The sequence below is a fragment of the Dipodomys merriami genome, unplaced genomic scaffold (genome assembly GCF_024711535.1).
Source record: "Dipodomys merriami isolate MVZ:Mamm:240054 unplaced genomic scaffold, mDipMer1.0.p SCAF_690, whole genome shotgun sequence".
In the NCBI taxonomy this organism is placed as follows: domain Eukaryota; kingdom Metazoa; phylum Chordata; class Mammalia; order Rodentia; family Heteromyidae; genus Dipodomys; species Dipodomys merriami.
This window is the reverse complement of record NW_027206280.1, coordinates 406,541-430,746: the sequence shown is the minus strand read 5'-3', so window position 1 is coordinate 430,746 and position 24,206 is coordinate 406,541. Positions and strand designations below refer to the sequence as shown.

At 45.2% G+C, this 24,206-nt stretch overlaps 1 protein-coding gene across 1 annotated transcript in view; it reads right to left on the bottom strand.

The window, feature by feature from the left end:
* LOC138816322 (ADP-ribosylation factor-like protein 8B) overlaps positions 1 to 23,314 on the bottom strand; it is a 36,076-nt gene extending 12,762 nt beyond the window's left edge. Inside the window, exons 1-3 of the mRNA XM_070006019.1 lie at positions 23,004 to 23,314; positions 1,696 to 1,776; positions 443 to 516 (exon numbers count right to left, since the gene is read on the bottom strand). Coding sequence (XP_069862120.1) covers positions 443 to 516; positions 1,696 to 1,776; positions 23,004 to 23,126 — 278 coding nt within the window. The 5' untranslated portion in view covers positions 23,127 to 23,314. The remainder of the gene's footprint in view (positions 1 to 442; positions 517 to 1,695; positions 1,777 to 23,003) is intronic.
* Between the last annotated feature and the right edge of the window lie 892 nt (positions 23,315 to 24,206).

Sequence of the window (24,206 nt, the reverse complement as noted above, 5' to 3'; positions counted from 1 at the left end):
GCATACACAAATAATGAAAAGCAAGCTCTTGTTCTAGAAGTAATACTTTTCTGTAATTTCTCTCTAAATCTCAGACTAATAAAGCATACTGAGAAATTAGCTGAAGAGTTTTGGGGGGACGTGGAGGAGAAGAGTTGTGAGGCTTGAACTCAGAGCCTAGGAACTGTCCCTGAGGTCTTTTTAGCATCATCCTACCACTTTGATCCAGTGCCACTTCTGTGTTCTGGTGGTTAATTGGAGATAAGTCTCACTAACTTTCCTGCCCAGGATGGATTAGAACCACCACAATCCTCAGACCTCAGACTCCTGAGTAGCTAGGATGACAGGTATGAGCCACCAGTGCCCAGCAGCTAAAGACTTTTATTGTCTGAGATACAGGTTGAGCCTTTGGAAGTATTAAACTTCTTTCATTAAACCCGAAACTGACTTGAAAAAACCTTACACAATCGCGTTGACTCCTCTGCAGTATCGCTCCCACATGCTCCGGAACCGAGGCTGCCCTCCTATGTCCCAGATCTATAAACGAAAACAAGACAAGTATTATAAACACAATTCAAATTATTCACCGAGTGGGAAAATATCAGAGGAACCGGAGACATGCTCAACTTCACAAAGTGCTCCCAAACTCCTGAGCCTAAACAAACTCTTAATATGTAAATTCTTGGTGGTTTATACTCATCCCCATTTCCTGTTAACCAATACATCTAATACTGAAGATAGAGGGCTTGGGATTACAACTGTGTGAGATACAGAACTTCCACCATCCATACTGGAATTTCATTATTATGCCTGCTCTGTAGAGAAACATGCTAAACACAGGGCTGCATAAAACTTGTCATAGTATTCATTTTCAAGACTTCCAACTCAGGCGCCGTCACTGTAAAATGCAAGCAGACGGACACACAACTAAATTAGGAGCTTCCTCAGAAAAGCCACAGAGAAAATTCAGTGAACAGATTTTGTGAACCACACGAATTGGAGGAGGAAATGATCATTATGATTCAAACTGTGAAAAAATAAACTTCAAAGTAATGAATCAAAACCATCACAGAAAAATGTTGATGTTGAAATACTGTCCCTGGTAAACAGTTCAACAGTCCAGGATTTAAAGCTGAAACACTCAGGTTTGTCAGGATAACAGTAAGGACATAGCTTAATAAGACAGCACTTGCCTATGTAGGCCCTGATGTGACGCTAGCACAGCAAAAAAAGAGAAAATCATGTTAAAAACTAGTGAGCTTTTTCCTATGCTATAATTTCTCATCTTAATGTTCAGCTTACTACTAAAACAGAGGAAAAACCGGGTTATCATATTTGTTACCATAAATAGTATATTCAACTTCCAGTACTACAAATAATTATCTTCCAGTATAAAACATTATTTGTCTGTTACCACAAACCTAAACACTGAAAGTGGGATTTTCTTTCCTTACATCTCCAATGTACTTATGCTAACACATATGCTCACTTTTTAAAAAACTGGCATTTATTATTTAAACTCTTACATGTTTTGATCTATTAAGACAAATAAACATACTGCAATAACACTTCTGGAGTGAAGTTACACTTTCAGAGTGTAAATGCCCAAGCATCACTTAGCACCCACAAACACAGAAACATCAGAGAAACAAACAGCAACTTTTCCAGCTGTCCATGGCAGCAATTGAAGTGGAGCATGGGAAGAAGCTAACGTACCTTTATTGTGACATTTCCTTTGGTGACTTTCCTCATGTTGAAACCCACTGTGGGTATCATATCTTCACTGAACTGGCCAGACTAAACAAACAAAACATAACAAGTTAGATTTAGCCAATGTGTGTAGTTCTAACACTGCATAACTTTCTAGCACGACGTTAGCATCCGTGGTACATTTATAATCAGCTCAGTAAGCAAATTCTCAGTTATTTTATCTAAGCAAATTCTCAGTTATTTTATCTTTGCTTCCAATCTCAGTGTCTTAAAATCAGCATTCAATATTTCAGGCTGGTCACGCCTGTAACCCTAACTATTCTGGAAGCTGAGATCTGAGGATCGCGGTTCAAAGCCAGCCTAAACAGAAAAGTCTGTGAGACTCTTATCTCCAAGTAACCACCATAAAACCAGAAGTTGTGCCTTGGCTCAAGTGGTAGAGCGCTCGCCTTGAGCTGAAGAATTGAGGGACAGCATTCAAGCTCAGAGTTCAAGCACCATGACTGACCCAAAAAAAAAAAAAAAAACTATCCTTTCCCAAGTAATTAGATATCATATATAGAACATTTTATAGCTAGGTGCTCCATTTTTTTTCTTGAGTGTTCACTTACTAGGTTTGTGATTACAGGTTACCCTAGGTATTATTTTATGGCTGTACACCATTATACCACTTTACCTTTTCGCTACTTGGCCGACATCTTAATTGTTTCCATTTGAGGCTCTTATAAATGTGCTCTCCAAGAACCACTAAAGTCACATTGATAGCCACAAAAAGGATTGTAGGCATTTACCCAACTGGCCACAAACAAGGCCACAGTAAAGCTACCAGTACTACAGCATTCCTTGCAGCATTATCTACATTGCCAAAATAAGGAACCAAACCAGATGTCCCTACAATGGATCAAGAAAATGTGGCATGGGGCTGGGAAGGTGGCTCAGTGGTAGAGTGCTTGCCTTGCATGCATGAAGCCCTGGGCTCAATTCCTCAGCACCACATAAGCAAAAAGAAAAAAAGCTGGAAGTGGCACGTGGCTTAAGTGGTAGAGCGCTAGCCTTGAGCTGAAGAGCTGAGGGACAGAGCCAGGCCCAGAGTTCAGGCCCCATGACCGGACCCCCCCCCCAAAAAAAAAAGAAAATGTGGCATAGATACATAATGGAATTCTATGCTTCCATCAGAAAGAATGGCATTGCTCCATTTGTAAGGTAATGGAAAGACTTAGAAAAAATTATATTTAACAAACCAAGTCAGACCTAAAGAAACACAGGCTGCATGGTTTCCCTCGTTTGTAATAACTAGAATATGTCTATGATATTCTCAGCAGAGGATCACAATTGTTCAATAGCTAGGTATATATGACCATATAAAATGAAGCTAATCAACATGAACTCCAAGCCGGGCTTAGCTACTCAGGGGGCTAATATCTGAGGATCATGGCTCAAAGCCAGCCCAGGCAGGAAACTCTGAGAAACTCTTAACTCCAATAAACCATCAGAAAACCGGAAGTGGCACTGTAGCCTTGGGCTGAAGAGCTGAGGGACAGCACTCAGGCCCAGAGTTCAAGCCACAGAACAGACAAAAAAAAAAAAAAAAAAATGAACTCCAAGAAATGGAAACAAGAGGGTACTCTCTGCAGTTCTTTTTCTTTCTTTTTTCCTTTGTTTTTTGCCTTGTCACTGGTTTTGATTTCTGTACGCTTTGTCTTAAATGTAAGTTTATCTGATCTGCAGAGGAAAGGGGAATCCCAGAAATGATGGGACAACGGGTGAGCCAATGCAACACTCATACTCATTAGACACTGTGCTGGACATGAACTCTACAACTGGGGGGGGGGTTGGCGCAAGGAAAAAATGACGGAGGGGGTTACACTTTCAAAAAGTTCAGCTTACGTATGTAACTGTAACCCCTCTGTACATCACCTTTACAATAAAAAAAAAGAGGAAGGGAGGGAGGAATGGAAAGAAGGAAGGAAGGAGGGAGGGAGAGAGAGAGGGAGGGATGAAAGATTGTCTCACCAAGGCAAAACCTTCTTCAGCATAAGAGTGCACCAGCAGCAAGAAATCTGGCAAACAAGTGCCCAGAGCAGGAATTTTGCTCCTTTTTTTTAGGGGGGGGGGGGGGGTCGGTCATGGGGCTTGAACTCGGCTTGGGCGCAGTCCCTGTACTCTTCAGCTCAAGGAGAGTGGTCTACCACTTGAGCCACAGCACCACTTCCAGTTTTCTAGTGGTTTTATTGGAGATAAGAGTCTCAGGACTTTCCTGCTGGGGCTGGCTTTGAACCAGATCCACAGATCTCTGCCTCCAGAGTAGCTAGGATTACAGGCTTGAGCCACCACCCGGCTGGCTCCCTCATTTATAGCTAAAGCAGATTGACAGAGCTCAAGGTTCACAATCTGCTAGTTTGAATAGGGTAAGCATTTACATAAGGTGACCATTAAAACACTGAAATATATAAGATTAACAGTAGATAAGTGATCTCAAAACATCCACACCCTCTGCTATTTCTGAGGTAGGTCTTAAATCCCATTAAGACAAAAACCCTTACATTTCAAAAAGCCTTCCTAACCCCAAAGCAGTTCCTCTTTATTACCCTACAGTCTCAGCAGAATAATCAACAAGAGCCAAGCCCCAGACAAAGCAGAAACTTTTAAGCAATCCACTTGGACAGAAAAGACAGCTTTTAGGGGGTAACAATGTTCAACAAGAAATGGACTCATTACCTTACATATTAACTGTAACCCTTCTTTCTATGTATCACCTTGGCAATAAAATTAAATTTTAAAAGTTTTTCTCACAGGGCTATTCTGAATAATGCTATCAATGAACATTTATATACAAGTTTTAAATGATATTTACACACACACAAACACACACACACACACACACACCAAACAACCAGGAAACATTGTAAGTCTTACGTTTCACTTTCTGAGGAATTGACAGATGTATCCACTGATTGCACCATCTTGTACTCCCCACAATATTGTACAAAGGCTCCAACTTCTCTTCCTTACTAATACTTGGTATTATCAGGCACGGCTTTTGTTGCTGTTGTGAGTCTTGGTCTAGGGGCTTGAACTCAGGGCCTGGTTGCTGTCCTTGAGCTTTTTCACTCAAGGCTAGATCTCTGGCACTTTTGAGTCACAGAGCCACTTCCGATTTCCTGGTATTCATTGGAGCTAGTCTTAGGACTTTCCTAAGGCTTCAAGCTGTGACCCTCAGATCTCAGCTTCCTGACTAGCTAGGATTACAGGTGTGAGCCACATGCACACAGCGTATTATCATTTTTATTAGAGTCATCTTGAGTGTCTACTGCCCTCTTCTCTGTGGCTTTAGAGGTGTACTCTCAAGGACCTTTCTGCCTGGGCTGGCTTCAAACTTCAACCCTCTGGATCTCAGCTGGATTACAGGAATGAGTCACTGACACAACCAGTCTTGACAATGCAACAGTAAACAATTCCATGATCACATGATTCAATAATGGCTGGTTTTCTGCAGGTCTCTGTATAAGATTTTCATACTAATTTAATTACTATATGTGTAATAAGACCAACCTCAAGAGAGAGGCCTCAGTGAGATTATACCTCCGTTCATTCTAGTAGTGGTCCTATCGCACCATGAAGCTGCTAGGAAAGGTAGCTGAACTTTTCAGGTAATGAGCTTTTTCTCAAACTTACACAAAAAGCTTCCTAATTTCTTACACACAATTTATGGGACACAATCTGATGTGTTATCAGTCTTTCACAATCCTTTTAGCAGTTGTAGCAATGAACTAAGTTAAATCGGGGGGCAGAAAATAATAAAACACAAAAAAATAAAGCAAAGAAAGACAAGCTAGCCAGGCAGGGTGGGACAAGCCAGTAGTCCCAGCACTTGAGAGGATGAGATAGGAAAATCAAGTTCAGAACCTGTGTGGGCTATATTGAAAAACGAAAAACAACGTTAAAAGGGGGGGAAGGGCAGTGGTTTAGCCACCCTTGAAGACCCTTCTAGCACGGTGAGCGCCTCCATTCTTGTGTGGCACCCTGAGGAAATGAGAGTCTCTGGAGTCCCTGGGCTTTCTGGCATTCACTCACCTCTTTGTTCATCATTATTCCACACATGAATTATTGACAGACACTGATAATTTGCAACAACTCCAATTACTCAATCAAGTCCTTGAGTGTAGCAAGACATTACAAAGTACTTGTAGGAAGTAAGGTCATGCTGCAGAGGAGGAAAACATTGATTCTCTCCTACCAAAATACGGATTGTGCAGGGTCACTGCTTTACAGAAATAGACATATGTGCTACTTGGCTAGACTAGAGTCAGATCACCACCCCCACCCCTGAGTCATGGGGGCTGTCCCTGAGCTTCTTTTGCTCTAATACCTGAACCACAGCACCACTTCCAGCTTTTTCTGAGTATGTGGTACTGAGGAATGGAACCCAGGGCTTCATGCATGCTAGGCAAGCAGTCTACCACTGAGCCACATTCCCAGCCTAGGCAGATCTTAATCATCATTTTCAATGCTTGTGAAGACTTGAAGTGCTAGTACTGGGCTTGAATTCAGTCAGGGCCTCACACTCTGTTGGCTTTTTGCTGCTCATAGCTAGCGCTCTACCACTTCTGCCATACTTCCACTTCTGAGAATTTATTTCTACGTTGTCATGAAACTAACTTGGAAAACATATTCATGTTTTGAAAGTACTAATTGTATATGATTTTACTTACCAAATCTAACGAATGTAACACCAAGTACTGTCGTAAGCACTTAGTAAACATCAAACAGCACTAATTCTGCTGTTGTTGGGGCAATACTGGGGTCTGCGCTCAGACATTTGTATCTTCCACTGAGCTGTACCTCCGGCCCTTTTTGAAGCCTCCCGATGTAGCCCAGGCTGACCTCAAACTATTAATCCTCCTGCCTCAGCCTCAGGCTAGCTAATCAATATTAACTATTTAATTCTTATAACAACTCTATAAAATGAGTAGCATTATCCTTATTTCTCAGATGATAATAGCCAAGGCAAAAACAAATTAACTCATTTGTTGAAAGTCTCATTATTCTTAAGATCTAATTGTTAAGGTGGAAGGAAGAGTCCAGAAATAAGCACTTTGCTTCCATGATTGTCTTCTGATACAGCTTACGCGCATAAACTGACCATCACTTTGCAACACAGAAATGATACCACGGGGAATTCACTGCTCTCCTGTGATGGTGGGCGGGGCTATAGACACCACTGGCGCATGACTGCTGCAAGCTCAAATGACCAGCTCTGAAAGTCAGCTTCCTGGGTTTCAGGAGGCTCTCCAAACTCCCTTCCCACTCCTAACACTTAGGGCTGTGTTTTATTCATAGACTTGTCATTTAAATACTGAGTGTCCACAACACTAGAAAAGCTGGCTGTCTTTCTCCCAGATTTATTAGTATACTAACAGACCAGGTTTCAAAAAGTTCTACTCTACCAGTGGAACTTATTTAAATTTACTACTAGAGAGTTCAGAAATGAGGCTATTTTTATTCAGAAAAGGGTACAGAATTTAAAAGAGATAAACTATGATAAAAGTTAATACAGGAAGGCCCTGTATCTGAAATGAGGAATTAAGACAATGGGAGAAGCAACTATTCCTTGAAAGAAGTTCAATGTACCCAAGATTACAATGCTTTTGACTGCTTATAAACGGAGAGGCCTGCTACATCCGAAAAAAAGCTCCAATGTGGCCGACCCAACCATCTGCAGTGGTCATCTAACAAGACACGGTACACGAAGAGATGGTGAAAAAGTACCTTCTCTGACGAACAACCAGGTGTTTTGGGGAGGGTTGGGGTTTTTTTTTGTTGGTCGTGGGGCTTGAACTCTGGGCTTGGGCGCTGTCCCTCAGTTCTTCAGCTCAAGGCAAGTGCTCTACTGCTTGAGTCACAGCGCCACTTCCGGTTTTCTAGTGGTTTATTGGAGATAAGAGTCTCACAGACTTTCCTGCCCAGGCTGGCTTTGAACTGCCATTCTCAGATCTCAGCCTCCTGAGTAGCTAGGGTTACACTGGTGAGCCACCGGCACACTGCAACAACAAGTTTTTTTAATAAAAATGTTTTATTAAGGCTTTAAATTTTTTATTGAACTGCTGGGCACCAGTGGCTCATATCTATAATCCTAATACTCAGGAGGCTAAGATCTGAGGGTCACGGTTCAAAGCCAGCCTGGTCAAGCAAGTCTGTAAGAATCTTATCTCCAATAAACTTCCAGAAAAGCCAGACTAGAGCTGTGGCTCAAGTGGTACAGCAAAAACCTTGAGCAAAAAAAAGTTCAGGGACAGTGCCCGGGGCCAGCCCAGGACTAGCACCACCAAAAAAAAAAAAAAAAAAAAAAAAAAGTTTTAGGGGTTGGTTACTAACTGCTTTGTAAATAGAAAATGAAATAAGGAGCACCACAAATGTCTAATATTAAATTTCTCCTCTTGGACAGAAAAACCAATGGGTTTGTTGTGTTTTTTGTTTTGTTTTGCTTTGGTCAGTCGTGGGGCTTCAACTCTGGGCCTGGGTACTGTCCCTCAGCTCTTCAATTCAGCTCAAGGCCAGTGCTCTACCACTTGATCCACAGTGCCACTTCCAGTTTTCTGGTGGTTAATTGGAGATAAGAGTCTCACAGGAGCCAGGGGCTGGTGACTCATGCCTGTAATCCTAGCTACTCTGGAGGCTGAGATCAGAGGATCACGGTTCAAAGGCAGCCTGGGCAGGAAACTCCGTAAGACTATTATCTCCCATAAACCGCTAGAAAACTGGAAGTGGTGCTGTGGCTCAAGTGGTAAAGTGCCTGGAGTTCAAGCCCCACAACTCACACACACACACACACACACAAAAAAAAAGTCTCACAGGCTTTTTCCTGTCAGGGCTGGCTTTGAACCTCACTCCTCAGATCTTAGCCTCCTGAACAGCTAGGATGACAGGCGTGAGGCACTGGCGCCAGGCCAATGAGTTCTTTGTCAAAATTCATACATTGTCAAAATTCATACATTTAACAAGTGAGACCATGCAACCAATAAATTGGCAAGTTGGGTGTTTTTCCTTCAAATCTTTTTTTTTTTTTTTAATCGGTCGTGGGTCTTGAACTCTGGGCCTGGGTGCTGTCCCTCAGCTCTTCAGCTCAAGGCTAGAGCTCTACCACTTGAGCCACAGCGCCACTTCCGGTTTTCTGGTGGTTTATTGGAGAAAAGAGTTTCATGGACTTTCCTGCCTGGGCTGGCTTTGAACCGCAATCCTCAGATCTCAGCCTCCTGAGTAGCTAGGATGACAGGCGTGAGCCACCGGCGCCCAGCCTCCTTCAAATCTTAAAACTCAAACATGAATCACTATTATTACCAATACTCATTTTTCAATTTTATTGCATTATCTTGCTTTCATCATTTCCCTAATAAGTGTAATTACCGGCCAAAGCTCTCTACTAACTCAATTTACATTAGGAAGAGAAAGAACATCAGGATTATGGGTATATTCAGTGGTAGAACCCTTGTCTAGTATGAGACCCAGTGAAAGGGGGGAAGAGAACCAAAAGAAAAAAGGAGACGGGTGGGAAGGGAAAAGAAGAGGACAATCATAAGGAATTCCGACAAGGAGTTCAGGACCAAGTATGAAAGTCATAACCACTTCTGCACATAGAAAACAAACCATCTACTTTACTTAAGATGGCTTTGGTGTAAGGAAAAGGTCTCTTGGCTGACATCCCTATTTGTTGTCAAGAATTTTCCATCTTCAACATTTTACTATTTGCTTCTAAGCTAAAAAGTGAACATCATATATACCTTCCAAGCCTACATGCCTCCTAATTTTATTACGCCTATACCACATTAACACATCTTCTTTACAGAGTGTCACTGTGAACACGTATATCCTGTTAGATATGACATTCTCTTTACAGTGCTTTCTGAAGGTTCCCAAGTGCTCACAATCACTGCAGTAACATTTCAAAGATCATATTAACAGTCATTTTTCTCCTAATTTCAGAACACTCTGGACAATCAATTCTTACACATTCCCAAAGACAATTTTCGTCCTCCATTTTATCATAAATCTTCAAACTACAGATCTATTCTTTGCCATAGGACCTTAGTTAAAACTTGTATGTTAAAAATCTTGCTAGATGCATCTTATAAAAAAAAAAGTCACTCAAAATGCCAGTAAGCTTTTGTTTATTTGGGAGTATGAATAATCTTCAATAGTCATAACAGTGAATTAAGTAGCATACAAAGATTTTAACACTTCAGAATGTATATCAATACCATATACAATCAATGAAGGCATATTTTCTTCCAATAGCCCATATTCTTTAACACAGTATCACACCAGATAAAACTAACTCAGAAATTTACTTCTGTGAGGGGAAATCTATCTGCAAAGTTGTAACAGTCCAAGACTGTTCTTTCAAAACCAGCACAATGTGCAACAATAAAAGATAATCCATCTTGAAATAAATGCCTCACCAGCCTGAGAGAGAGAGGAATGCCTTACATTCTCACTAGGCAGCCCCTGTGTGCACAGGGGCCACATACAGACATGCCACGGTCAATGATTCACGCTGCCTACCAAGCCAAATTGCCTGTGATGCATGTGGCATCTGCAGACAAAGATGTCTTAGGTGTTCTCCTCAAGCAGGTAAACTAATTTGTATATTAGTACTGGGGTTTGAACCCAGGGCCTTATGCTCAACCATCTAAGCCATGCCTCCAGTTCCAGTTTTCTGCTGGTTATTTTAGAGATAGAGTCTCACAAACTTTTCTGCCTGGCCTCAAACTCCCCATACTCTGGATGTCAGTCTCCTGAGAGTAGGCAGGATTACAAGCGTTAGCCACTGGCAGCCTCCTGAGTACCTGTACCAGCATAGATCATTAACCTGTGCCCAGTGGTTCACAAATCCTTACTACTGTTCACTCTTCCCTACTCTGCCTCTCCCCCAATGCACTCGCTTAGTCATCCAGCTATTTAATGAGAGAAGGAAAACTAAGAAATGAATACTAAATTATTGGTTGATAACTGTGCTGCACAAAACAAGGAAGATACTTGAGGTGACTGAGTGGTCCAGAAAAGCTGCTCTGAAGCCAATAACCACAATTTACTATCTGTAGGACGCCTCTAGATAATGATAATGCACTGAATATTTCAAACAAATAGAAGAAAGGATCTGGAATATGTTCACCACAAAGAAGCAACAGGGGGTGGGGGGTACAGCTTAGTAATAGATAAAGCAAGCACCTCACACCTCTTCCATCTCTGGGCTCCATTCCCAACACAGGAAATTAATTAATTGATTGATTAAAGGAACTATGTTTAACCTGATTTCCACACTACACAATAAATGTATTGAAACACCATACTGCACCCTTAAATGCAAAATTTGATTATGGAGCTTGAACTCAGGGCCTGAGCGCTGTCCCTAAGTCTCTCTATGCTCAAGGCTAGCTCTCTACCACTTGAGCCATAGCACCACTTCCTACTTTTACAGCATAGTTTAATGGAGATACGAGTCTCACAGATTTTCCTGCCAGGGCTGGCTTCAAACCATGATCCTCAGATCTCAGCTTCTGGAGTAGCTAGGATTACAGGGGTGAGCCATCGGTGCACTGCTCTGGGGCTGGCAGCAGGGTTCTCGGAGTACTTCTACGATGTGCTGGATGGTCCCAGCACCGCCCGGGGCCGGAAGCAGGGTTCTCGGTGTACTTTCAGGCTGGGGCTCTCAAAACCCAAGGGGTAAGGAAGGAAGATTCAACTTTTAGAGCTAAAATTGCAAAGGACGCTTTGTGTGGCCTATTTCTCATGCAGCTACTAATTTTAAGGAAATTTTCTAATCAATCAAGTTTGTCTTGAGGGACAGTAGTGCAAAAGTCTGTTTATTGTTCAAGTAAACTATTGGGAAGTTTTTACAAAATGAGAATATACAACACCTCAAACAGCAGGATCCTAAATTCTATTTAGATAAAAACATTAAACTGAGTGGAAGACATTCTCTCTGGCATTAGGTATCAGATAAAAATTCTCTAGGTAACACTTTTTATAAAATATAATGGTGGGCTGGGAAGGTGGCTCAGTGGTAGAGTGCTTGCCCTGCATGCATGAGGCCCTGGGTTCGATTCCTCAGCAACACATAAGCAGAAAAAGCCAGAAGTGGCACTGTGGCTCAAGTGGTAGAGCGCTAGCCTTGAGCTGAAGAGCTGAGGGACAGTGCCCAGGCCCAGAGTTCAGGCCCCACGACTGGCAAAAATAAATAAATGAAATGAAATATAATGGCATATTTCTGCTCTCCAATAGCTAATTAAGTGTCTGGTGGCCATTCCAATTCTAACTCGTTTGAAAAAACTAATTAATTCTCGCTGCCTGTGAATACTAACGAGCTACTTGGCAGTGACCTCCTTTAGAAGGCAGCCTGGGATTACACCACTCTGCAAACCACTTTCAATTAGGAGCCTCAACTCTCCTGCCTGCTAACCTCTATTCCTAAAGAACATTCACCACGAAAATCTCTAATGACCACTTCCTGTGCTCACTACACCTTCCCTTACCAGCACTCTAATAATGGCCTCTCTGATCCATGACCAGAAAACTCCAACTTGCCTATCTGAATTCACTTCCCAGTGAACATCCCTACCCATGCAGCAGCATGTCACAGTTCCCACTTGAACGGTGGACCCTGATGAAGCAGGAGCTCGCGCTGCTCCAGGCCCCTGGGAAACAGTCTTTGGGAATGTGTCCATCCACTGAAGTGGCTGTGAGCCCGTCCCACCAGTGGTGCACCTCCAAGCTCCCTGCAGTATGACCTGTCTAATCACACTGCTCCTGTTGGTGTTCAGTGTTAATATCCAGCCCACTCCACCCTTACCCCAACCCCTCCCCACTACCCGGCCCCTTTCATTCACATCTATGCAGTCTGGATACCTGATCCAATATTCACTAAAGAGAGAATTAAAGACAAGATTCATGTGCCGGAACATAAGCAGAAAGGGGAAACAGTGTTTCTGAAGAACCAATGTCTTTAAAAGTACTCCATTTAGAATGAGGACCACAGACTCATTCTGCACAGAAGAGGCCGCAGCGCCTTCCAGCCCGCATCGCCCACTGCCCCAGTCCTTGCAGGATGGCACCGCTGCAGGAATGGAACCAACTCAGAATCCCCAGGCCCAACACGATCATCCACTAATGCTGCTTGCTGTTCAGCTCCCTTTCTTTGAAGGAACTTATGCAGGGAAGTGTTCTAAGCTGTGAAGAAATCTAGCTGATGACAAGCACTTTGTCAACATTCTACTTCCAAGAAAATAAACTTCGCTGCTTAGTGAAACTTCGACATCCACTGGTGGCCACTCAGGCCTTGAAATAAACAAGAACAGCATAAAAGGAATAGGCAATCCTCCCTTTCTTTAGTGACCGGCCAGGATTGCTTTTTTCCCCCTTTTTTCTTTCTCTTTCATTGATGATGCTACTAAGGTTTAAACTCAAATCCTCTAGCTTGCTAGGCAGACCCACTATAAACTGAGTCCTTCTCACACTACTGGGCCTGTTTTAAAAGAAAGAAAAGAAAGGAGGGGAAGGGAGGGAAAGAGAAAGGGAGAAAGAAGGGAGAAAAGGGAAGGAGGGAGGGAAGGAAGGAAGGAAGGAAGGAAGGAAGGAAGGAAGGAAGGAAGGAAGGAAGGAAAGAAGGAAGGAAGGAAGGAAGGAAGGAAGGAAGGAAGGAAGGAAGGAAGGAAGGAAGGAAGGAAGGAAGGAAGGATGGCAGGCAGGCAGGCAGGCAGGCAGGCAGGTGGAGAAAGGGGTGAGAAAAGGGTGAGAGATGAGGGAAGAGAGAGAGAGAGAGAGAGACATAGAGAGAGAGACATAGAGAGACAGAGACAGAGAGAGACAGAAACAGAGAGAGACAGAGAGAGAGAGAAAAACCAAGCCAGAACTGGTGGTTCACACTTGTTATCCAGATACCTGGAGGTGGAAAAGAGACCAAGCCTTCAAGTCCCTATCTCAGTGTTTTTGTTTTTGTTTTTTTTGGGGGTGGGGGGCTGGTCATAGGACTTGAACTCTGGGCTTGGGCACTATCCCTGTGCTCTTCAGCTCAAGGCGAGTGCTCTACTGCTTGAGCCACAGTGCCACTTCTGGTTTTCTAGTGGTTTATTGGAAATAAGAGTCTCATGGACTTTCCTGCCTGGACTGGCTTTGAACCTAGATCCTCAGATCTCAGCCTCCTGAGTAGCTAGGATTACACGTGTGAGCCACTAGTGCCCGGTAAGTAAAGTCTTAAAAAGGGCTGGGTGTATAGTTCAAATGATAGAACTCCTGCCTATCAAGTACAAGTCCTGAGTTCAAATCCCATAACCACCAAAAAAAAAATGTTTCTTTCAAGACTTCAGGAAGCAAACATGGCAAACAATACATTAAAACCTAGATTTTTACCTATTAATCCTTTTGCCATCTTCCACGTATTTACTTTTGCCTTATGAATTTACATCACTATCTCTTCCATTAATATCATACAGATTTAGCACTGTGTCTGCATCCACCATAAACTATCCAGTAACATTCATGCTTTAAAATACTAACGTTACTCAGACAAAATGCATAAAAATAGATGTTACTAATTTCCTTAAAATAAACTACAAAGCAGCACACTTTTAGCTGTATGTGCACACATTAGCATAAGACGTCTGTGTCCACCCATGGGCCTAGACAGGGATCTATGTGGCTGGAGCCTTACAGACTCACTCTGGCCAGACGCCAGACAAGCCTTGAATTTGCTTCACTCCTGCCTGAGCATCCTGATGGCTGTGCCACACCTGACCTGTGCACTCCTCCAATGGCTCCTCCTTTCCACTGGGTCTCTGCTTGTCCCTGAAGAACTCTATGAAGCCTTAGTCAGCATCATCAGCACTGTTTCACAAGGAAGCTCAGCTCCAAGTGCAATCCTGAGTCACTGGACACTGCTCGGGTTCCAAACTGCAATGCATTCTCCATATTAACATCATCATTTATTCAGGAACTGCCTACAATCCCACTCACTATCATCAGAGCTAAGCGTGTGGCAAGGACTTCAAAATGCAGCAAAAAGCTAGAGTGACACATGATCTCAATCAAGAATACACTATTACTGGAAGCTTGGCTCAAGTGGTAGAACAGCAAAAGCATGAACCAGAAAACTGAGGCCCCAAGTTTCAGTTCCTGGTACTGGTATGTATATACATTTGTGTACAAACACACACATACACCCCAGAACTGTGTTTGAAAATGAAAATACGTTCAAGTCAAGCACAGTGGTGCAATCTCATAACCCCAGCACAGGGGAGGCTGAGGCAGGAAGATCTTGAGTTCAAAGCTACATAGTACAACCCTGTTTCAAAAAAGAAAACACCAACAACAACAATAGTAATAATGAGCCAGGCGCTGGTGGCTCATGCCTGTAATCCTAGCTACTCAGGAGGCTGAGATCTGAGGATCGCGGTTCAAAGCCAGCCCGGGCAGGAGAGACCGTGAGACTCCTATCTCCAATAAACCACCAGAAAACCGGAAGTGGCGCTGTAGCTCAAGTGGTAGAGCGCTCGCCTTGAGCTGAACAGCTGAGGGACAGCGCCCAGGCCCAGAGTTCAAGCCCCACGACCGACAAAAAAAAAAAAAAAAATAGTAATAATGATGCACACTGTTATCACATTGTCAAGCCCAGGGGAAGTAGAGGCAGATAAAAAGGACACACCACTCTGGACAAGTGTCATAAAGCAAAGGAGGGAGGAAGGGTGGGCAAGGCTTCACAGTTCTGGGCCCTGAAGAATGAGCAAGACAATGCTGCCTATCTGAGGGAAGACAATCAACAGCAGACCAAAGTACTGCAGGCAAAGAACCTGGCCTGGGATCTTGCACATCAGCACCACTGTCAAACACCTCCATCGAAGGCCCACTTCCTTCATCCTTCTCCCCACATCCATCCTGCTAATTTCCACAGGAAGTTTAAGCCCCTCCTCCATATTCTGCCAAAAGATATACTAAGCTATGCAAGTATTCATAGGAAAGATACTACAATATTAATCCACAAAGCAATGCTAACATGCAACGTTTGGCAACAAAAAGTCAAAGGAGCTAAAAATAAATATGGAGCACTAGAAGAGCTCATACCTTCTTGCAAAACTAGTTTTAGTCACAGGACTTTGAAGAGTTATGTTTATCAAGGGGCCAAATGAGACCCTAAAAGGATTAATATGTAGGTAAGAAGCCCAAATTCGTAACAGCTCACCTATTTTATAGGCTAGGTTGAAGGTGAATTCCAGACCCACATGACTACTATCCTTTAGCCTTCCTGACTGTCCACCTGATTGCACAGGACTGCCTTTACTTTCCTGCTGTTCCTTCTTGAACAATCGTACCCTCCTCAACCATCAGAGAAGCGCGAGCGCCTATTATATCCAAGCTAGTCCTCGTTGATGGATGAAACCCACTCTACTCTCCAAGCACAGCACAAGAGCAATTCCTGCCATGAGCCCAAGTCAGAAAACAGTCGTATTCAAGGGACTCTCCAATACCACACTAGGAGCCAGGGCAAGAGGGAGGAACTCCAAAAGCATTCTGGACCAATCATAAAGCCAGGTAATATTTCTATCGCACACACAGACACCATGAGGCACATGAATGACCGTGCAGGATACCCACTTCTGAACCATCACTCACAGAGTCTTCCTTCACAGTTTAAGCAGACAAAGTATGCATGTTGCTCTCATAGCCATTTTCTCAGGATTTAAACACCTAGTTATGCAGCAGGCACTGGGATGCAGCATCATAAAACAGCCAAAGCCCCATCTCTGTGGAACTTATATTTCTAAGAGGGACAAAGTGTGGTTAACAATTGTGACAGGCGATATAATCCTAAATTAGGAAGACAAGAAAATCCGAAGGCAACAATGGTCAAATCACATGACTCAAGTGGTGAACCAGCAGCCTTAAGGGGGAAGAAAATCAGGAGCATCACCCAGGCCCTGAGTTCAAGCCCCAGGATTGGTACATGCACACGCACATATCCATACACATACACACTCTCTCTCAAACTACTTCTTCATTTTCCATAATAAAGGTAGTTCAGTAACTGACAGTGGCAGGTAAGATAGCTCTCTAAATGTCTAAACATGAGTGTCCATTATTCCTACTGCATACATTGTTCCACCTAATCCATACACAGAATGTATGCATAACTCACACACACAACAGTACACGAGGTAGGTGTAATTCAGGTCCATAAAGATAACAACCCTCAAATGTCCATGCTTATAAAGCCTATATTTTACAATGCTAAAGAAATCCAAAGGGCTGGGGCACAGCTTGCTGGCAGAGCAAATGCCTGGACTATTTGAGGCCCTACATTTGACCTCCAGTTGCAAAAACAACAAAAACTCTACAGAATATCAAACAAGAAGTATATTATATATGAAAAATTTTCCAGCCTGGGGCTTTAACTCAGGGCCTGAGCACCGTCCCTGAGCTCTTCCGTTCAAGGCTAGTGTCCTGACTTGAGCCACAGCTCCACTTCTAGCTTTTTGGTGATTACTTGAGATAAGAGTTTCACATTTTTTTGCTGCCCAGGTTGGCTTTGAGCCATGATTATCATAACTCAGACTCCTAAATAGCTAGGAGTACAGGCATGAGCCACCAGGGCCCACGTGAAAACTATTTTTAAAGGATTAAGATCTCCCAATTCAAAGCTCTGGTTCTAACCTAAGCTAGCTTTTAAAAGGCTAATACCTTGAGTTCTAAGTCCATCTTTGCCACTTTTTAGTTTTATTGCTTTGGAACTTCACTTAGTCCTGTGGCTCTCTTAGCCACATCTATAAAACTAGACTACTCAGATAAACTCTCTACACTCTTTAAAAAAAAAAAAAAAAAAAGTACTCGGGACACAATGGAAAATAGCTATAATCCCTGCTTCAAGAGGAAGAGGCCGGCCCAAGCTACATAACAAGACCCTGTTTCAAAGAAAGCAAAGACTCAGACCTCCATCATCTTCCCAAATAGCATATTTTCCTAAATCTCTGCAGTTATAAACTTCTTCATGGAATACTTTTCCAGTTAGCAACAAGTTGCAAAAGTGTGAGCCAGCTGTGGCAATACACAACTTCTCCTTCCATCACGTGGGAGGCTGAGGCAGAAAGACCAAAAGTATGAGGATTGTATGGATTCCATAGTATGTATGGATTACACAGTAAAAGAGCAGCCTAAAAAACAAGTAACAGAGCCGGGCACCAGTGGCTCACGCCTGTAATCCTGGCTCCTCAGGAGGCTGAGATCTGGGGATCACGGTTCAAAGCCAGCCCGGGCAGGAAAGTCTATGAGACTCTTATCTCCAATAAACCACTAGAAAACCAGAAGTGGCACTGTGGCTCAAGCAGTAGAGTGCTCACCTTGAGCTGAAGAGCACAGGGACAGCGCCCAGGTCCAGAGTTCAAGCCCCTCGACCATCAGAAAAAAAAGTAATAGGGCTGGGAATGTGGCTTAGTGGTAGAGTGCTTGCCTAGTATGCATGAAGCCCTGGGTTCAATTCCTCAGTACCACATAAACAGAAAAAGGCAGAAGTGGTACTGTGGCTCAAGTGGCATAGTGTTAGCCTTGAGCAAAAGAAGCTCAGAAACAGTGCCCAGGTCCTGAGTTCAAGCCCTAGGATTCACAAGAAAATAAAAATAAAATAAAATAATACTAATAATAAAGTCAAGTGCTTGTGACTCCACCTATAATCCTAGCTACTCAGGAGGCTGAGATTTGAGAATGGCTGTTCAAAGCTGGCCTAGTCACGAAATTCCAGGATGGGCTGGGAAGGAGGCTCAGTAGTAGAGCGCTTGCCTTGTATGCATGAGGCCCTGGTCCATTCCTCAGCACCACATAAGCAAAAGGACAGCGCCCAGGCCCAGAGTTCACGCCCCACAACCGGACCAAAAAAAAAAAAAAAAAACATGAAGAAATTCCAGGAAACTCTTCTCTCCAATTAACCAGCCAAAGAGCTGGAAGCAGAGGTGTGGCTCAAGTGGTAGAGCACTAGACTTGAGCACAAAAGCTCAAGGGCAGTGCCCGACTCAGAGTTCAAGCCCAAGACAGGCACAAAAAAAAAAAAAAGCAAACACATTGAAAAAAATTGTAACATTCTCTGTTTTTTAAAAAACACATTTTTAAAAGTTTACCTTATAATGTTTTTGCAAATTCTATCACTTATTTCAGTTACTGTAACCTACAAAAACCTTCCAGGATTACTCAATATGCATTGCACATATAGACACATGGCTTATTGGGCAATAACTGTCAGCACAGCAATGGGCAGCACTTCATCCCTACACTCACCAGCACAGGCAAGGGTAGTGGTGTTTCTTTATACAGTGGCCAAAACAAGAGAGCACTATGTGCATCACATACCTCTTAATAAAGTAACAGCATCAATGAGCTACCATTCCTGTTTTAAATCCCTTGAGAATTTTACGACTGAACAACTATGTAAGTTCAATCTTCACAAACCCTGTAAATCAATGACATTAAGTTTTTAATTTTTAAAGTGAATTTAAGACACTAAAGTCTAATACTTACAAAAAGCTTGTCTGTCTCAACCTTTTCACGCTGGAAAGTCACCGGAGCTGCAACTTTCTCAAGTGGCCAACAGTGCTCACAAGGCTGCAATTCTGACTCTACAAACCAAACGTGTCGGGGCTGGGAAGGTGGCTCAGTGGTTGAGCGCTTGCCTTGCATGCCTGAAGCCCTGGGTTCGATTCCTCAGCACCACATAAGCAAAAAGAAAAAAGCCGGAAGTGGCGCTGTGGCTCAGGTGGTAGAGCGCTAGCCTTGAGCTGAAGAGCTGAGGGACAGCGCCCAGGCCCAGAGTTCAGGCCCCACAACCGGACCCAAAAACAAACAAACAAACGTATTGTACAAAATACATAGAATTGTGCAGTTCCTTTTTGTAAAGGCTCTGTTTGCGATTTCACGTTCTATCTAAAATCTATAATCCTTCACTAGTGTTTTCCTCATCCTCAATATAGACTCTAAGAATTGACCAGACCACATATCACGTGCTATAATCTCAACACTCAGGCAGAGAGACAGGTGGATTTGGAATTCCAGGCCAGCCTGAGCTACACAGTGAGACTCTGTTTCAAACACAATCACAGATTAGGTTAGAGTCTAAGGGCTGGAAAAGAAGTAGTATGAAATTCACTGAGGTATCCCTTTTCAGCATTTCAAAAGGTCACTGCCAAGTACAGTCCAGTATTTTTTTTTCTTTGGTAAATACTTTCATTGAAAAACCATAGTTAGCTGGGCACTGGTGGCTTATACCTGTAATCCTACCTACTCAGGAGGCTGAGATCAGAGGATCTCAGCCCAGGCAGGAAAGTCCCTGTGAGACTCTTATCTCCTAACAGAAAAAATTAGACTCTTATCTCCACCAGAAAACCAGAAGTGGCTTTGTGGCTCAAGGGGTAGAGCTCTTGCCTTGAGTTGAAGAGCTCAGGGACAGTGCCCAGGCCCAGAGTTCAAGCCCCATGACTGAGAAGAAAAAAAAAAAAAAGAAAAAGAAAAGGCATAGTTATACATATGGGTTCCAAGGTAATTTTTTACGAAGGCCTACAACATGAAATGACTAAAGCAACTTAAGCATGTCTTCACAACCACTTTTTCTTAACAGAACCTACCCACACTATTATAATTTAGAAGAATAGTCTATTTCAGAAATGAAACCACTGGGCCACTGTGAATTCAACAGCACTGCACAAGTTTTGCTGCTGTTCAGTAAAATACTAAAACGCCAAAGAGAGGCAGAGGTATAATGTGATTACTGAACACAAGCTGTAAATCCACTACTGCAACCCACTTTGGGCCACTTCTGGATTCAAACTAAACAATCGCAGCTGATTCCCTGCCCAGTATTTTCCACTGTTTGTGTATAAGGGGAGTACATCCTACAAAGAATCACTGTACTACCCCTGCAATGGACAGGCACAGAGCTAGTCTTACCTGTCTTCATTCCATTCAGTCCACAGCACAACTCCAAAAGAAATATTTATGATCTGTACTTAGTAATAAGAAAGCTAAGACTCAGGAAGGAAATGGCAGGTACAGATTTCAAATCCAGTTGTTTGATATCAGCGTTCACACTTAGTGTGCACATTAAGCTATCCTGTGAGTTGAGATGTAAGCATAAAAATTACTAGAAAGATGCTCAAAGGTTCACTCAACTTCAGGTTTTCCACATAGTTCCCCCTCTCCAAGAGATACAACGGATTTCACTATATATTTCACTGTAATTCAAGCTTGTCTGGTTTAAGATTTACAAGGTAACTCCAATTCTTATCACTTACACAGATAAAAGCCTAGCTTTTCCTTTATCATGTTCAAAATGTAACAGGAATGCATTTCCTGATGTTTGATTTTCTGTATTACTTTTGGTGACAGTCACAAGCTACACTCTGCTATACACTCAACACCTGTTGAGAAAGTCAGTCCTAAAAGAAAGAAAAGGAAAAAAGCAGTAACATTACAAAAAGGAGCCGGAGATGAGGCAAACTTTATTTACATACGTAATATTAAAGTAATTTTTAATTTGTTTCTACGATTGGGACTGAGAGTCCCTCGCTACCATGTTCTCCAACAAGACAGCCCTGTTTGAATCACTCTGGTAACCAAACCAGTTGGACAGCTAGTCTCAGTTAAATAAGGATTTCAACAGTCACCCAAAAGAGTGATGAACGGTTGCCACCTCTCTTTGGGGGCAGTTCTAAGCCCATCCCTGGCGAGTACAAGCCTAAACCTGAGTCACAACAACTTCTGGACTCTAAATAAAGACTAGGAAAAACTCTTCCCAGCCAATTAAAAAAAAACAAAACTAAAGAAACACCCTTCTACTCAACCACTGCTCAACATGGCACTTTATAGAAGTTCTCAGGGTCGTCTTTCTCCCAAATACAAATCCTCAGGGAAAACTTGTATTCCAGCCCTCACCGCACAATACAAGTTTTAACTGTTTCATGGCAGAGAAGACACGATGCACAACGGGACTTTTTTGTGGTTGTTCTGGGTTTTTTGCCGGTACTAGGGCTTGACCTCAGGGCCTGGGCACTGTTCCCGAGCTTTTTCGCTCAAAGCTAGTGCCCTACCATGCAAGCCACGGCTCCACTTCTGGCTTTTTGCTGGCTAACTGAAGACAGGAGTCTCTCAAACAGGTTCTCCGGCCTGGGATGGCTTCGAACTGCCATCCTCAGATCTCAAGCCTGAACAGCTAACTAGGGTTACAGGTGTAAGCCAAGGACTCCTGGCTCCTAACGCTTTTCTCCCAGGGAGAAAAAGCCTCCACAGCCCAGTTCCTCGTTTGCAAGGTAACTCTGGTCCGGCTGACTGCAGATCGAACCTCTTCGCCCGGGAGCTCCGCGAAGCGCCGGACCCCGGTGGACGCGGACGCACCCTTCCTCCCGCACCGGCCAGCCGCCCGGCGAGCGCGGTCAGAGGGGCCGGGCCGCCCACCGGCTGGGGAGGCGCCCCCGCCGGCCCCGGCTTCCCGGACGGGGCCCGCGTCCCGGGCGGCCGGCGGAGGACCAGCCCTCGGGGAGAGGACGCCGCGCCGGGCCCGAGCCCGGGGAGATCGCCACCCACTCCACACAAGTTTGCACAAGGGCGGGAGGGGAGCGGGGGGGGGGGGCGAGGAGCCGGCTTTCTAAGCCTCAACCCTGTAACACGGTAATAGTAACAACAACAACAACAACGGCAGCAGGAAAATTAACCCTCCAGCTGCTGCTCTCCGAGGAACCCCTCCACCGGAAACAAGCGGCCAATGCCAGCCCCGAGCCTCGGCCAAGCGAACCCCCTTTCTCCTTCGGCCCCTACCCATGACGCCCCCCATAGCCTAGAACGCCCCACCCCCGCCGTCCCAGGGCGCCCCCTCGGCCCAGGGCGCCCCCCTCCGTCCCCAGGGCGCCCCCGCCGTCCCAGGGCGCCCCCTCGTAGGCCCAGGGCGCCCCCTCGTAGGCCCAGGGGGGCCGTCCCAGGGCGCCCCCTCGTAGGCCCAGGGCGCCCCCTCGTAGGCCCAGGGCGCCCCCTCGTAGGCCCAGGGCGCCCCCCGCCGTCCCCGGGCGCCCCCTCGTAGGCCCAGGGCGCCCCCCGCCGTCCCCGGGCGCCCCCCGCCGTCCCCGGGCGCCCCCCGCCGTCCCCGGGCGCCCCTTCGTAGGCCCAGGGCGCCCCCCGCCGTCCCCGGGCGCCCCCTCGTAGGCCCAGGGCGCCCCGCCGTCCCCGGGCGCCCCCCGCCGTCCCCGGGCGCCCCCTCGTAGGCCCAGGGCGCGCCGGGCCGGGCGGCCGGGCGGCGGGCTCACCGCGATCACGTTGACGAAGGTGGTCTTGCCCGAGTACTGCAGCCCCACCAGCGTCAGCTCCATCTCCTCCTTCCAGAAGAGCGAGCGGAACCAGTCCAGCAGGCGGGAGATGAGCGCCAGCATGTTGACGGCCGGGACGGACGGGCGGACGGACGGGCGGGCGGACCGGAGGGCCGACGGGAGGACGGGCGGGGCGGCGGCGAAGACCTCCACTCGAGCGGGCCTGGCCCGGACGCCCCTCCCCTCAACGGCTCCCGGAGCCCGGCCGACGCGGGCGGACGCGGACGCGGACGCGGGCGGCGGCGGCCGGAGGCTGGAAGCCCAGCGGGTCATATGACTCGCCCTCCCCCCACGCTCGTCTCTGCGCAGGCGCAGGTGCCCACGCCAAGAGCGGCGACGACGGCGGCGGAGCCAGGCGCGGCCGCCGCCCGCAGCGCCCCCTGCTGGCAGGTCCCGGCAGCACCGCGCGCCGCCCAGGCCTGGGGCCGGTCCTTCCCCCTTGGTGCCCCCATTCACTCATTCACGCCTGGCCCGTCCCATTCCTCAGTAAACTCTCATTGATGATTTGCTGGAAAATGCCCGGACTCGAAGGAATTCATCGTGGAATTTAAAAAAAAATCTCTGAGCCCAGAGTCATGCATGGTACACACCTTTAATCCCAGAACAGGGGAGGATGGTGGAGGGGGAGGATGGAGAGTTCAAAGCCAGCCCGGGCTGCAGTAGCTACCTGTCTCAGAGAGCCAGACAACTGCCAACGTAACTCAGAGGCAGAGTGCCTGGTAACCAAAGACCTTGGGTTGGGTTCCATGCCCAGCGAATAGCCACCCATTGAAAAGAGCCTCACAAAAACCTCAAAAAGCAGAATTTTAGCAAGGATTTGTTTTAATTTCATCATAATATAAAATAGAAAGAAGTTGGGGGGAGGGGGAAGATGAGAACCATTTCCTGCTCCCAACACAGGAGAGGAGAGGTGGTTCCTGCCTGTAATCTTTGCATTTAGCAGGCTGGAGTGAGACAGGGCCCTTACAGCCTCTGAGTCCTTAGACCGTGGTTTGAGCTGGGTGAAGATCATGGACATGTGACCGTGGCCTACCCCAAACATGGAGACAAAGGTAACATCAGAACTTTCCTTACACTTTCACCCCAGGCTGGTGTGCTATAGTTGAGCCACACCTCCAGTCCTGCTTTTTCTCTGCTCAAGCT